The sequence below is a fragment of the Vidua chalybeata genome, chromosome 5 (genome assembly GCF_026979565.1).
Source record: "Vidua chalybeata isolate OUT-0048 chromosome 5, bVidCha1 merged haplotype, whole genome shotgun sequence".
NCBI classification, from domain to species: Eukaryota; Metazoa; Chordata; class Aves; order Passeriformes; family Viduidae; genus Vidua; species Vidua chalybeata.
This window is the reverse complement of record NC_071534.1, coordinates 66,154,255-66,168,677: the sequence shown is the minus strand read 5'-3', so window position 1 is coordinate 66,168,677 and position 14,423 is coordinate 66,154,255. Positions and strand designations below refer to the sequence as shown.

Here is a 14,423-nt window from a genome sequence, read left to right as displayed (position 1 = left end):
TCTGGAGGATTGAAGTGGAAAAGGCAGATGTGCACTGGTTTCATGGTGCAGTTATCTAATCTAAATTTGCCCTTAGAACGGGCAGGAACCACGCTCTGATCATCTGCACTAAAGTCTGGGCACCTCAGGTGATCTCTGTGACCAAAGTCGTGCAGCAAATGGAACAGGGGGTTTTGGCTGACAGGGTTTAAGGATCCTACAGATCCACAGTGTGCTGTCATTAATTTTGGGTAGGACATAAGCATCTGCTGGAGATGCTTTTCAAAGTACAACTGGAATATGCACTTTTCGATGATGCAAAGCTCCCAGTTTTTAAGTAATTAAATTAAATAGCAATCACAGAGTTGTTAAAGTTGAAAAAGACCTCCAAGACCACTGAGTCCAGGTGTTAACACTGCCATCTTCAACAGCAAACCATGTCCCCAGGTGCCACATCAGTCCATGGAGTTCCTGTTCCTCAAGGCCCTCACCTGTGGAATGGGCAGCGCAGTCCATGAAAGGCAGGGTTGGTGTTTGAAAATCACAGCTCAGGTGATACAGTCCTTTGCCTCTGACCCCTGGGGAAGGCTACCAGAACTGACACTGTGGTTTTATTTTGTAGAGAAAGAAATGCCACTTGAATGAATGAGGTGCTGTGCAGAGTTTTGTATCTCAGATTTGTGAAGTTCCAGATGCCTTTAGGTGAAACTCTTGGCTAAATGGGAGCTTCCCATGGATTAGTCACAGCTTCAGATTATTTGATCTTTAGGCAGTGGATAGTTCCACCTTCACAGACCTCTGTAGAAGGAATGTAGGAATTGTTGGAAGCAAAACTGCAGCGTCTGCCTTGCTTTGCTTTGCTACAATCTCATCTACTTGTTCTGTAATTGATTCAGCTTCTCAGAGATTGCCACAGTGGGACAGATCTTTTCTTGAGTTTCCATGTGGAGAAAGAAGAAGAAGAACCAGGCTTTTTCAAATTGGTGTAATCTACTTAATTTGGCCAGATAAGATCTCCAGAAATAATAGACCCTGCATATGTCAGTGTTAGAATAGGGAAATGCTTTGAAAAAAAAAAATTATGGAGATCACTTATGCCTCTAGAAAGGTTTGAGGTCATTCCTAGAAGAAAAAAGTTTATTTTCTTGTGAGAACGTTGCCATCAGATAAATCCTGGGAGACGTGAGCTCCTTTTAACTCATAAGATGAAAGTGGAAAAAAAGGTACTTAAATGTTCACTTTGAGAAGAAAGTGATCATCAGTGGGGAAGAAAACCCTGCTTAACAGCTCTTTTGTGAAGAGTATAATGGAAGGAAGATCTCAGTACAGAGGATTGAATGTTTTCCTTGATGGCTTTACTGTGACTGCCACAGAGGATGTAATGTAAATGTAATAGGCCTTTAAAGACAATACTTCCCTTTCTAATAGGGGTCAGGATTAATCAGAAAGGAGCAAACAGTTCAGGAAAGAAAATGACTGTAATAACAAACATGACTGGGGATCTGAGCTGGGCCAGTTTCCCTTTTTAGCATCCATGCATCACTGTCTCAGAACAGACTGCATAGCATCCAATTAAATTAGCATACACCAGGCAGCTCAAACAAATTAGTTCATCTTAGAAAGGGAGGAGGTTCTTCAGAAACTTTCCTTTTTGGCTAAATTTCTGTGCCTTGTGTGTTTCATTCATCTTTGAACCCAGATTTTATGGCACTGAAGCCTGCATGCCTCGTTCTGCTCTGCGCCTGATGGCTTTTCTTTACTGGAAGTCTCCTTGATTGTGTATTTTGGTGCCTTCACCCTGCTGGTGTGTGAGCTGGAGTGACAAGAGGTGCTGGTGGTGTGTGCCATGCCCTGCTGTGACCTTGGAATTCATCCTGGAATAAAGAATTAATCCCAGCTACAGAATGGTTCACATGTTTCCAGGGATGTTTTCCTTGAGTGAAAATCACTGTTGCCCTCTAAGGGGGTTGTTGCCTTCTGGTGAAGGGGGTCCAGGGTTGTGAGAGAAACCACTTTGACTATACTGTCATAAATTCATGATGTGCAACTTTATGATGTGCAACTTTAAATCTGTTTTCTGGCTTCATAGAAGTCTCTTTCCTCTAAGTAGCTTTCCTTTAAGTAGCTGACATGGATTTCCAATCTTAATCCCAGGTCTTTTAGTGGGTGGGCTCTTTTTTTTTTTTCTTTCCCTGAGATTATTAAATATTGAGCAGCTAAACTAGAAGAAATTATAAGCCTCAAATGGGCATTAAAATTCTTGCAGCTGACTCTGGTGACAAAACCTGTCAAAACACTAAGCTGTTGTAACTGTAGATAATAGTACCCACAAAAACCAGAAGTTAAATCCAAACAAATAGGAAAACTCTTGTTGGCTACACAATATCAAAGCTTTGTGCTGCTCATTCTGTTGCAGACTGAAATGCCAAATGGAAACCCAACTGGTTTATAAGGAGGTGAACAAAGAAGCTCTACCTGGAGTGTGATATTGCTGGGTGGCTCTGCTATGGTCATGGCTATAAACCCCAGCAGAGATCTGGGTGTTGATGGGACTTCCTCCCAAACATTTTGTTAAAGGGGAAGCAGCAGAATGGCTGGAAAGAAAACTCTGGAGCTGGGGATGTGCTGCCCAACCCTGGGCATGGTGACTCCAGGGTCCTTTCACTCTGTGGCTGCTCATTGCAAGCCCACAGTGGTTTTAGGATACCTTGGACAAGACAAAATGCTGAGGGAATGGGCATGGGGCAATGGCTCAGGGCACAGAGAAAGGTGCCAGTGCTCCAGAAAGGGAATGGGCATGGGGCAATGGCTCAGGGCACAGAGAAAGGTGCCAATGCTCCAGAAAGGAGCTTCTTGCTGCAGAAACGCACAGCAAAGAGTATCTGTGCCTCTTGCCACTGTTGGAGTGTCCATCAGGACATAGCAACAGCATTTTGGCACATGGGAAGTGCTGTTCATCACCTGTGGTGGGTTAACAGCAGCCCCAGCCTGCGGCATCAGGCACCTCCATGGGATCATCACTGCGGGCAGGGATCGGGATCAGTCCTGGAGAGGGGAACTGGGGTCAGACACCGCCCAGGGCAGGGCCATGTCTGGTGTTAGAGCAGGCATTCATGGGGCCCCAAGGTAGGAAACAGCATTTTCAGTTGTGGTTGGGAGGCTTAGTGGAAATTAAATGAGTAGGGAGGCTAAAAATACCGGTGTTAATGCAGTGATCCCAGTTGTTGTGCTCTTGCCCAGGCAGAGGAAGCATTGCCATAGAAGGGGCTGCAGGATTGGAACTGTGAACTTGATGAATGAAAATAGCTAAAAAAAGTATTTGTGCTCTAAAGCATAAATGGCTGCCACCAGATTAGTCAGCTTTTTGCATGAATTTATATTCAGTTCTTCGGAATATGTAGAGAATTTGGTTTCTGTACCATGTGTAGCACAGTCCCAGAATCCTTCTCCTGTCCTCTTGGCTGGCTAAAAACTCTCTCCACACTTCTGTATTGTTAACTTTGCATTCAGACATCACCAAACCATTGGAAGTTAAATTGTAAATTCATTTTCATGCAGCTGTTAGAACACCGATGGACATGACTTTGGAATGAAAATCTATTTCCAGCTTTAGTCGGGTTTGTGTTGGGATGCACCTGGATGATGTGTGAGGAGAGTGAGGAGGTGTTTACAAAAACAACTGAGTAGAAAATTAAAAAAAAAAAGCCAAAAGAAAGAACATGAGTTGTGTAGAAAAATGGCTTAGTAGAAAAGTGGTCTGCAGGACCAGATCCCCCCTGGTGTGTTCCACAGAGCTTGAGCTCATCCTGCAGTTAACTCCTTGAGGCCCATGGAAGGAGCTGTGAACATGCTAACAAAAACATTTTTTTCCCCTCTGTTTGTGGTGCAGTACAAAGTCACCTTTCTTTGGAGAGTCAAGGAGCAGATTTTGAGCGTGGTTGCCAAAGCCACACTATGAAAATGACCTTTAGTTTGATTTTTCTCCCTTTGATTCAGTCAGCCTTTCTGTCTCAGGGTGGATGGCATGGTATATTTTTCAGATGTTAAGTGTTCACTTTTTTTCCCCCTGATTTGGCCAGGGCAAAGTACACATGGGAAGCCAATTGTATTATAATTAAGAACATTAGCTATATGCAGCCTGAAGATGTGAAATCTGTTTCCTGGCTATGTCTGTTGACTTAGTGTGACAGAGCACCTGCTAATGCAGTGGAAAACTGCTCAGCATTGAGGTTGAATGGAAAAAATGAAGTTTCATCCCTCCATCAGCTTTGTCTTCATTTTGTCAGCATTTTTGTCACAGCAATTTTTTTTGTTGAATGAGAAAAGATTTGCTCTCATAGTATATGCTGTTCATTGTATTTCAGATATTAAATGTTCATAATAAGTTCTACTTCCAACAGAAGAAGGAAAAACTTACTTGTTCTTTATTTTGCTTTGATCTGCAGGATAGCCTAGCCTTGCAGCCGATGCTTTCTCATAGAAAATCCAGTCTGTTTGGATATCAATAATGTTCATATTTCAATGTTGACCTTGAAATTTTAATCTTTAAATCCATATAAAAGAAAAATAATGCACAAGAAATAATGTAAATTAATCAAAACTCTAGAAAATTGGCATCTCATAGGATACTGCATAGTCCAGGTGCTTGCAAAGGGGTGAGGACTCAAAACATCTCAAGCACCCTCTAGAATTTGCCATTATCTCAATGTCACTCATCAAGTTCTTCAACATCTTTTTTTTTCCTTACATTGTTCCTAATTCATATGGAAGTGATCTAAATCATAAAATCATTCCATGCCTTAATTAGAAGTTTGAAAAGAGCAGTTCCTCCAGGGTAAATGATAATATGGTCAAAACTTTCAAAAATAGGTTGTTGCTGCACACTGATTTTGGCAGCTAAAAGTAGTTTCATTTTGCAGAAGTTTCTTGCTTACCCATTTCCACCACTGTCCTACTTCCTCAGAGCCATGATACTTTTTTGCTTGTTTGCTATCATCTGCAGGCAGGACAGGGAAAATTCTTGAAGGATTTGGAAGCTCCTCTTCAGAGAGGCAAAGACTTTGTCCCCAGGCATGTTGGAAAGGTTGCATTTACCTCCTTCCCAACTGAAGGGAATGGTGCATCCCAACCATTGCAGACACATTTACAATCATAATTTTTAACTAGTTAACTTCTTGTCCCAATTAAAAAAAAATAAAAATCTATATCACAGTGTGATATTTGGTTTTTTCATTTTTATCATACAACACTGCTTGATGATGTTTAATGGAAGCCATGGCCTTTTCATAAAAGTCCTGTCATGTTGATGGTGTAAAATATAATATTTTCCTAGCCCAAACTTCTTTCTAAAACTTTGTACAAAATTACATTTTAAATATCAATAAATAATTGTAATTAATTCTTAGAAATGAATTGCTTTTTCCATTAATATAATGATTTTAAGGGCAGTATAATTCCTTTTGGGGAGAAAAAATCTTTATCAAGCTTGCTGAGCTGGTAGTTCTAGGGAACTTTTTTGAGGAGGTGGGGATTTGCTGCGGGATATATTGCTGTTAGCAAGAAAATGAGCAGCCTTGTCTTTCTGACTTTCTCTCTGATATTTACCTATTCATGCCTGTGTCAAGAGGGGTTTAGTGGAGGCTGGACTGTGTCATTAAGGGTGGATGAATTCAGCTGCATGTTTGAAACTATGATAATTGCTTACCCATCTATTCAGTATTTTGACTGTTCTCTGACTCCAGCAGACTCCAGAAGTATCTTTGCTGCCTCTCCCTTGCTGGTGCTCCCTCCCACCCTTTCTTTCCTCTTGCCCTATATTGCTGAGTCTCTGTTTAACACTCTGATCCCTCTCTGCACCTGTTCTTTTCCTTCTCTTTCCTTCCAGCACTTCACTTCTCTTTCTTTTGTGCACTGACTCGTTGCTTTGCCCACCTCCCTTGCTCTGTGAGCACAGGAGCATATGAAGTGCACAGAATAATGCAGACTGCCTCACTTCTGCCTCCTTACATCTGCCTCCTGCCTTCCCAGCAGATCCATCCCAGCTCTCCCCTTCCCATTGCCCAGGAACTCTTCCCAGCATTTGCAATTTCATGCCATGGCCTCATATAAAAATCAATGTAAAAAAAGCGCCCTGTCCGTGCCTGGGGTTGACGTGGGACCAAACACTTTAGCTGAGCTTCAGGTTATTTCATGCTATAATGAGAAAGGTTGTTAAGGAGATAGGGAATTGGGTTTCATGAGTATTGCAGAGCTCCACAAAAAAAAGTTTCATTTAAATTCACTGAGGCTCTTTCCAACCAGGGAAACCGTGTCTGATAAGTGCAGGAAGAAATCCAGCAAAATGATGGAGCCAGCTGAAAAAGAGGTGCTTCACAAAGTTAACTATACAGTGTAGAGGGGAAATAAAGGGATTTCCTCTATTTTGTTTTCTGAGATGAGCAATGATATGCAGATTGGGATGGGAGCTCCCTGTATTTTTATAATATCATAAACACTGGGAGAGCTGTGTGATCAGTAAATGACTGGTGGGAATATTGCAGCTTCTAACACCATTTAACTGAAGGCAAGGAGCCTGTTCAAGACACAGCTGGAGCAAAGTGCTGGAAGCTTAAGCAGATGGGACTTAAGGGGTTCATGGAATACAGCTGGGAGCAGCCCTGTGAGTTTCTGAGTGCTCTGGTCTGCAACTAAAGCTGGTAAGCACCCAGAGGTCTCAGGGCTTTCCAGCAGAAGGGTTTTATTGCAATTCTGGTCTGGCTGTCCCAAGCATGAGGGTGAGGATGAAAACCTTATTTGGTAAATTGAATGGCTAGGGCTGTCGATAACAGGAAAGGAAAGAACATAATTAAAAACACTCTGGGTGGCTTATTTGTGCAAACCATTTGGATCAGTTGTGTGGACCCTAAATTGGAGCCTGTGATGCTCTGACATGCTGTGGTGGATTATACACAAAACAGAAAAGGGGGAATCATTCTGCTACTCCAAGTGGCATAAATGTAGCCATAGTCTGTCCTTTTTAGTAAAAATGAGACAAAACATTTCTTGGTTCAGAGGATCACTGCTCCATGTGGACAAGCTGTCAAACATCTGCTGTGTAGCAGCATGCAAAAGCCTTTTTTCATCAATTTCCTATCACTACTTCCCTATCTGCTGGCTACAAAAGCATTTCTGGGTAAACAGGTACTTTGTTTCCAGAGCAGCAGCCTCTTCCTTTTGCTTATCCACTTCATGATTCATGTGGCTGTTTTGCAGCTCGGGAGCTGTTGATGAGGTCACAGCAGGCTGGTTGTGTCATCCAAGTGCATGACTTATAAAGGAGGAGCCTGTCCAGGAAAGGAAATTATTTTGTTTATCCACAAAACATCTAGATAAGCAGCAGTTGTCAGGAATGAAAGCCAGAGAAAGTTGGTGGTAGCCAGATGAGGCTGTGACCGAACATTAACCTTTTAAGAGCAGGCTGGATGGTTGGGTTTGCTCAGCACCTTCCTGAGCATTTATCAGAGTGACCTGTGTAGGAGAGCAAAATAATCTGCTGAAGAGGGGAAATAATAAAGGAAAGACTATTTTTATTTCTTATAAATAAAACACAAACCTTCATAGAATCAAAAAATGGTTTGGGTTGGCAGGAACTTTCAGGATCATATAGTTCCAACCCCCCGCCATGGGCAGGGGACTCCTACTAGACCAGGTTGCTCACTCTGATTCTTCAGCTGTTGTTGGGTTAGACAAGTCCTTGGATCTGATCTCTCTTGGACAAAGTGGATGCTTCAGGAGGAGGTTTTGGTGAATAGGAAAAATGTTTTGCTGTTCCTCATCAGGTCAATGCTCTCTCTGGCCCAGTACCTTGCTGCTAAACCAGTAACAAGTTCCAGAATATAAGGATGGTCCTAATGTACCACTGCAAAGTCTGTTGAGAGTAGCAAAGTCTGAATGATGCTCAAATGCCCAAAAAATTTGGGAATTGAAAAAATGTGTCTATAGCACTGACTGTGATGTTTTCCTGGCCTCTTCTTGGTTAGGTCCAGAGGCTTGGGAGGAAGCAATGACAGTGCAAGAAATAATCCACTGTTCTGAAATAACCCAATGAAGGAGAGGCACTGCCTGTTCTTGGCAATTAGTGACCAGCTGCTGTGACGATGTTTCTTTATTTGTGTAACCCTCTTGGGGTAACCATAGGGAGGCTGCTACTAAGGCAAATGTTTAGACTTGTGATTTAATCCAATTCTTTGGCTTTAGTGGTTACACACATCAGTTTGTGCTGTGGAGTAGCTCTGTATGCATAGAGAAATTCTGATGCAGTCTGAGTTAGGGTTAATCCAATGGTGAGGAGAAGCTCTGGGCAGCCCAGGGAGGACCAGAGTGGGGGCCCTGACCTCTTGTGGTGACTGAGGAACCAGGAGGACTCGTGACACTGGTATGTCACTTTGTCCTGGGGACATTGGGCTGCTTTGTGAATTAAACCTCCAAAAATCTCAGAAAGGGGAAAAGTACATAATCCACCAAGTCAGTAGCCAGACTATGGTCCATGACCCTGTGTACTGAAATGGTACTTTCTCATTTTCAAGCTTTGCTCATATCTCTGCTGGATTATGGTTCTTTATTAAAATGGTTGTGTTTGGTAAGCCTTTAATGTACTGCATGAGTGTGAATGTCTCCATATGTTTGTAAAGGCAAAGAAAGATGTTTGTGATGTCATTTCTGTGTTTAACAAGAGCAGCTTCCAAAGGACACCAGAGGAGCCATGTTCAATGGTTGTGTTTCAGTTAAGAGGTTTCAAAGAAAAAATACCACTTTAAACCAGGGCTTTTCTTCTCTTCTTTCAGCGGTGCATTCTCTGAAGTTGTTTTGGCTGAAGAGAGAGCGAGTGGGAAACTCTTCGCAGTCAAATGCATTCCCAAGAAGGCACTGAAGGGAAAGGAAAGCAGCATAGAGAATGAAATCGCAGTGCTGAGAAAGTGAGTACCAGACCTTCATTTCTGCCCCTTTGCTTCAGTTAGACTCTTGCATTTGAGGGACAGTGATTGACAAATGTGACTGAAAAGTTGTTCAGCCCATCACAGGCAGACAAGATCATACAAATTTAAATGGTGCATTTAAATGGTGTTTTGAGAAATGCTCTTTCATATTAATGCAGCAAGATAACTGCAAAATGGGAAAGGAGTGAGGCTAGAGTAAATCTACAATGCCATAAAGAGACTTTATCCACTAAGAATGTCAGCAGTTGTGTCACAGGATTTGAGGAGAGCAGGAGGAGGGTTATAATTTTTTAAATGCTTGAAACAGTCTGTTTACTAATTGCTCTAAAATGATGGCATGCCATGGATTGTCATAGGAGATGGTGTTAATCTGTGTCATAAAGATGAGTGGTACTTCTGTACTTCTGGAAGGGAGATGTGTTTTTTTTTTTCCTTACTTTGACTGGAATACATAGGTAAGAAAAAGGAATTGGTATGAATTCATTGTAGTTATTAGAGGCTTGATCCTTTCTTCTTCCTCATCTTATGCCCTGAAAGTGGCATTCATCTCATCTGACTTAAGACATTTGGATCTGAATTTATCACCCTTGACTTTCTTTCTGGGAAATAGAAAGAGATTGGTTACTTTAGGATTGGTTCCTGTAGTATGTTTTAAACTTCTAAAAGTATCTTCTCATTGAGTTAAAGGTACCACAGTTATACAGAACTACTCTGCACTGGACTGGGACACTCTTATTTCTGCTGCACTTCTGTCCCAAGTGGAGCTTCTTGCCCCATTGCTTGGTTATGTCAGAGGTGATGGCTGATCATCTGGGCACCACGTGACAAAACAGATCCTAAAAACTAACTGGATGAAGAGCTCAGCCAGCCTAAGTCAAAGGAGCTGGCTGAAGGGCAAATTCAGACTCTCAGCAGGCAGAAGGGATCCTTTTCAGTGGAGAGACATAAATGGGGCTCCAAACAGCTACACCTGTTTGTAGCAGTGCCTTCCTATTGCCGAGCCCACCTTGGGTCAGAGCAATGTAAACCCAGTGACATATGCAGCATGTTGTCTTGCTGTGTGGTGTTATTGAGAACCTGTCATAAAACTCAATCATTGCCATGTCTGTAACCAGGCAATAATGGCCAATAATCACAGCTTGAAAGCCTTTGTGTTGATGAGTTTGTCCCCTGGTACTCATGTGGGATGTAAGAGGGGCAATATCCACATGCAGCAAGAACTGACTTGCATCAGCCTTGATTCTTAGCTGGTAGAGCAGAGAAATCACTTAGGTTATTTCTTGCTTCTGCATTATGAAACGTTTCTGCTCCCTGCAAACAACTTCCTGAGAAACCAGGAGGCAGCACCCAGGCTGTGCTATTCCAGCTGCAAGGGCAGGAGATTGAGTGGGCAGAAAATTCCTTAATTTCATGCAATTAGATCTACTCAATCTCTTGTCCTATGCATGTTAGGACCTTAAAAGAGAATGTCCCTTTTTTGTCTCCTGGTGTCTTCTACTTAGCTGTTGCTAATACAAACTTTGCCTGTCATTGTCTTTATTCTGAAAATAGACATCCTTGCTTGCAGATGCAGTATTGAATTTGTATGTGCCACCAAGGAAACAATTAGAAAATAACAAACTAAATTCTGCCTACAGTTGAGGAGAATGGATATCAACCTGTTCTTCTGTTTAATGAATTCTCTGCTTCAAAAGCTGTCAGTAAAAATAGATTTGAGCGCGGTTGAATGGATCCTGAGCAGCTGTTGCTAAGCTCCATCTAAGTGTCCTCGCTTTTGTTTCTTGTAGCTTAACACTGAGTGGGAATGGTTAGTTCTTGTGTTGTCTAATGAATGGGTGGGACCCCAGAGCCCTTGGCTTCCCTGCAGAGCTGTGAGGTGCCACAGCCTTAAATGTACCATGCACTGAACTGCCTCATCTGGAGGATGTGCACAGAGGATGCCTGGCAGGACCAGCTGGTCTCTGTTCCCTGAGGGGAAGGTGTAGAGACACAGAGGATGGATGCAAAGCAAAAAGAAATATGCACATGTGGATGCAAAGCAAATATAAATATGCACAGGTGTTGATCCTAGTCTCCCTGTCTGGTTTTGCATTGTGTCATCTGAGGGTGCTTCAACTCTGATGGGATAAAAGTCCCAAAGACACCCTGCCTGGCTAAAATGCAGGCAAACTCATTGAGATCCTTCAGAGAAGCATCTCTTGTCCTACACTGGACTTTCTCCTCCTATCTTCAATCATTAGATTTTTATTTTCCTCCTGACAAGCTCTGTGCTTTCTGGCAGACTTCTGCCAAATGTTGTGAAATGTAACAATTCTTCTTGATTTCCCCCAGTTGTATAACAAATTGAAGTCTGGTAGGAAATCCCGAATATACTCCCTGCAGTGTCTGGCTGCTCTCAGGTGAGCTGCTCATGCCCTTGTATGTGGTGTTTATGGACAGTCAGAGATTGTGCTGGCATGTCCAGGATCAATGCCCACAGTGTCCCATATATTTCGTATTTTCAGGCATCTCTGGTGAAGGTTCATTCCTCTGCCAGTCCTGCCAAATCATTCAGATCTGGCAGAATCAATATGGGAGAGGGTTTGAATGATGCTGTGTGTCGAAGTAATGTTTAGAGGAGCATTTTTTGCAGTCAGGATTAAAAGTCTGAGCATGGAGTACTGGTGATGAAAACATGAATCCAGTGACCAAAAGCTTTGGATCCCCTCTCGCCTCTGCTACTTTCCTTCTGTCACAAGGAGTATTGGTTGTGAAACAGCCCTTATTGAAAAGACTTTTGAATAAACAGTTTTACCTGCAGTTGCTTTCCTGCCCTCTTTTGTGTCAGCAGAGAGGGTATGAGAGGGGAGGTTTCTGGGCCGGGCTCTTAGTGTGGAACCAAAACTTCTGTCAGTCCTCCTGTGTGTCTGGACTAAAAAGCTGTTGGGAGTATTAATCCAATATTCTGTGCAGCGTAAGGTCAGTGACTCCCATGTGAAGTACATGGAAGGTAGGAGATTTTATCTCTGTCTGTGGGCTTGGACGCTCTGGCTGCCAAAACAAAATGACACATTTTAGGAGCGATGTTCTGCGAACAGGGGAGCCGAGCTGCCAGCCAACTGATCTGCATGTTTGTGTGAGTGCCAGAGTGAATCATGCATACTCCATAATTCTATTTTTCCAGCCATGGCCAACAAATCTGTTCTTAAAAAAGAAAAAAGGCGGAAGAGCCGTTAAGTCAATATTTACGCCTAGCAACCTTAACAGGGTTCTTCCAATATGGACTCTTGTGTCCTGTGGAAATCCATGGCAACATTCCCCGAAGACTCGGATGGGTGGGGACGGAGTGGGAAGGAGCTCGCTGCCGAGTGATGTGCTGGGAGAGACTGAGTCCGCAGTTAATCCAGAAGCCTGGGCCTGACAAAGCATTTAAGCATGTGCTTAATTTCAGACAGTAATTAGTCCAGTGAAATTGGTGAGGAGGCTGAGCTCCCCTTGCTTGGATGTTTCAGAGAAGGGTGAGAATCCCACTGTGTTTGGTACCACATCAAGAGGGGAGTTTTCTTTTTATGTTCAATTAGGACATTAAGACATGTGGAAAACATGCTTAGAATGGCTTAGATTGTGTTTGAGGAAGAAAATGGGCTCTCTAGAACTGGACTGTCACAGCTGCATTAACTGGCTGTGGGGAACAGCACTCAGTCACCTCTGTGTGACACAGCCTTTCTCTGAACTGACGTGTGGGGAGTTTCATAACCTGCTCTGAAAGCAACTGTGTTCTGGTTTTGAGCAGAAAGAGAAATGCAATCCTTTCCATTGTTTGCTGTAGAATAGAGGAAATTTCCTCCACTTATGGTAATTGTGCAGGTGTGAACACGCTGAAAGAGGAATCCTCTGCTAGAAGGGTTCTTGAAGGCAGTGCAGAGTGCGAAGAGTTGGACTGCAGAGAAGCAGCCGTCTGAGGTTCTAGTTAAAGAGGGAAAAAAAAAAAGCTTATAGGTCAGGTAGATAAAACATGCCTGATTTGCTTGTGGGGTTGGTTTTGGTTTTATTTTCCCCTTTGGCTACACCACTATTTATCACAAGAAATTCTCTGCTGCCTGGGTATTACCTGCCCAATTGTACAAACTCAGTGCTGAGTCAGAGCAAGGCAAGGGGAGGAACAATAAACTGTGTGTAGCCCTGCACCCAGGCTTATTGATTGCTTAATGGCAGTAATGTGCACATGTGTCTTGTTAAGCAATACTGTCTAGCTAGCAAATCATACTCTGCTTTAGCTAGTTTCTGCTGAACAGAGATTTAAAAAATAATTTCTAAGCTATTTAGGTATGTCTTACCTTCTCCCCTACCTCTTTACTATCCTAGATCCTGTGGAAGAGGCATCATTAAATTCCTTATTACAAATCAAATCCATGCCTTACCAAGGTCTGAGGCTTTTTTTCCTGTTAGACAGAGTGAACTGCTCCCAGCAGGTCAGCTAAATTTCTGCCAGTGCTTTCCATCCCTGTTTCCTCAGGAGACAGGATCTTCAGGCAGTCATTCATGCCCAGGCACTGCCTCACTCCTTGTATGCCCGCATCTACAAACAGGAGCTGCTGCTGGGACAAAGAGCAGGGGGAGAGGAGAGAAGATGTCCTCCTGCAAAGCCTGGGAGGTCAGGGCTCTACCCAAAGTAAAACTAAACAAAGAACAGCAATGAAATGTTTTCCTAATGTGGTGGAATTGTGGGAGCTCCTGCTCTCCCATAAATCAGATGATGGTCAGAGGAGCCCCTGCTCCATGCCAGGAGGCAGTGCTGTTTCTCATGTTGAAGACAACATGTGTGGAAGAATCATCCCTTCTCAAGATTTACATGAAGGCTGCAGGGGTAATTAAAAAATTGTACCTCTTTGCTCTTTTTCAGCAGCCCAATGACAAACTCCTTGTAAAACCTCTCTGTCCCAGATTCTTATCTCTGTTATGCCCCAGCCCACCAGGGCTGACTTGATGGTCTCCAGGAAGACAAATCCAAATTTAGTTTTGAAACCCATTAGTTACCTCTTATTAAACTCTTCTGTGCAATTTAACTCAGGATCAAAGGCTACATTAATTCTGAATAAAATTGGCCATGCAGAAGTTTAATGTGCCCTAACATAAATTCAGGCATTTAATTAATTCAGATGAATGTTCCTGATTGAGTCTGGGGGACAAACCCATCTATTCAAGCCACAATTTGTGTTCAGGTCAAAAAGTACAGCCCTTGCAGGCCTGCATGGTCCCATACTCCACTTTCCCAGTCTGGAGGCTCTCCTGGTGCCCACTGATGTTCTCCTGTGGTAATTGTTTTTCTGTCCAAGGCTGCACTGCAGAGTACAGGGCCAGCTGAACTAAAGAGGAGAGATTCAGATCCTGTGTGGATAAGTGATGGTAATTAGATTGTGTAGCTGATGTAAAAAAAGCTGTAGGATTGATCTTTAAGGGGTTAATGACTAATTACCTCTTTGCACCCCA

General features: G+C 42.9%; 1 protein-coding gene across 3 annotated transcripts in view; it reads left to right on the top strand.

Moving 5' to 3' along the window:
* Window positions 1-14,423, top strand: part of CAMK1D (calcium/calmodulin dependent protein kinase ID) — a 207,892-nt gene that overhangs the window by 79,169 nt on the left and 114,300 nt on the right. For all 3 annotated transcript variants that reach the window (XM_053942987.1, XM_053942986.1, XM_053942985.1), the window contains exon 2: window positions 8,802-8,933. In XM_053942987.1, coding sequence (XP_053798962.1) covers window positions 8,802-8,933 — 132 coding nt within the window. The remainder of the gene's footprint in view (window positions 1-8,801; window positions 8,934-14,423) is intronic.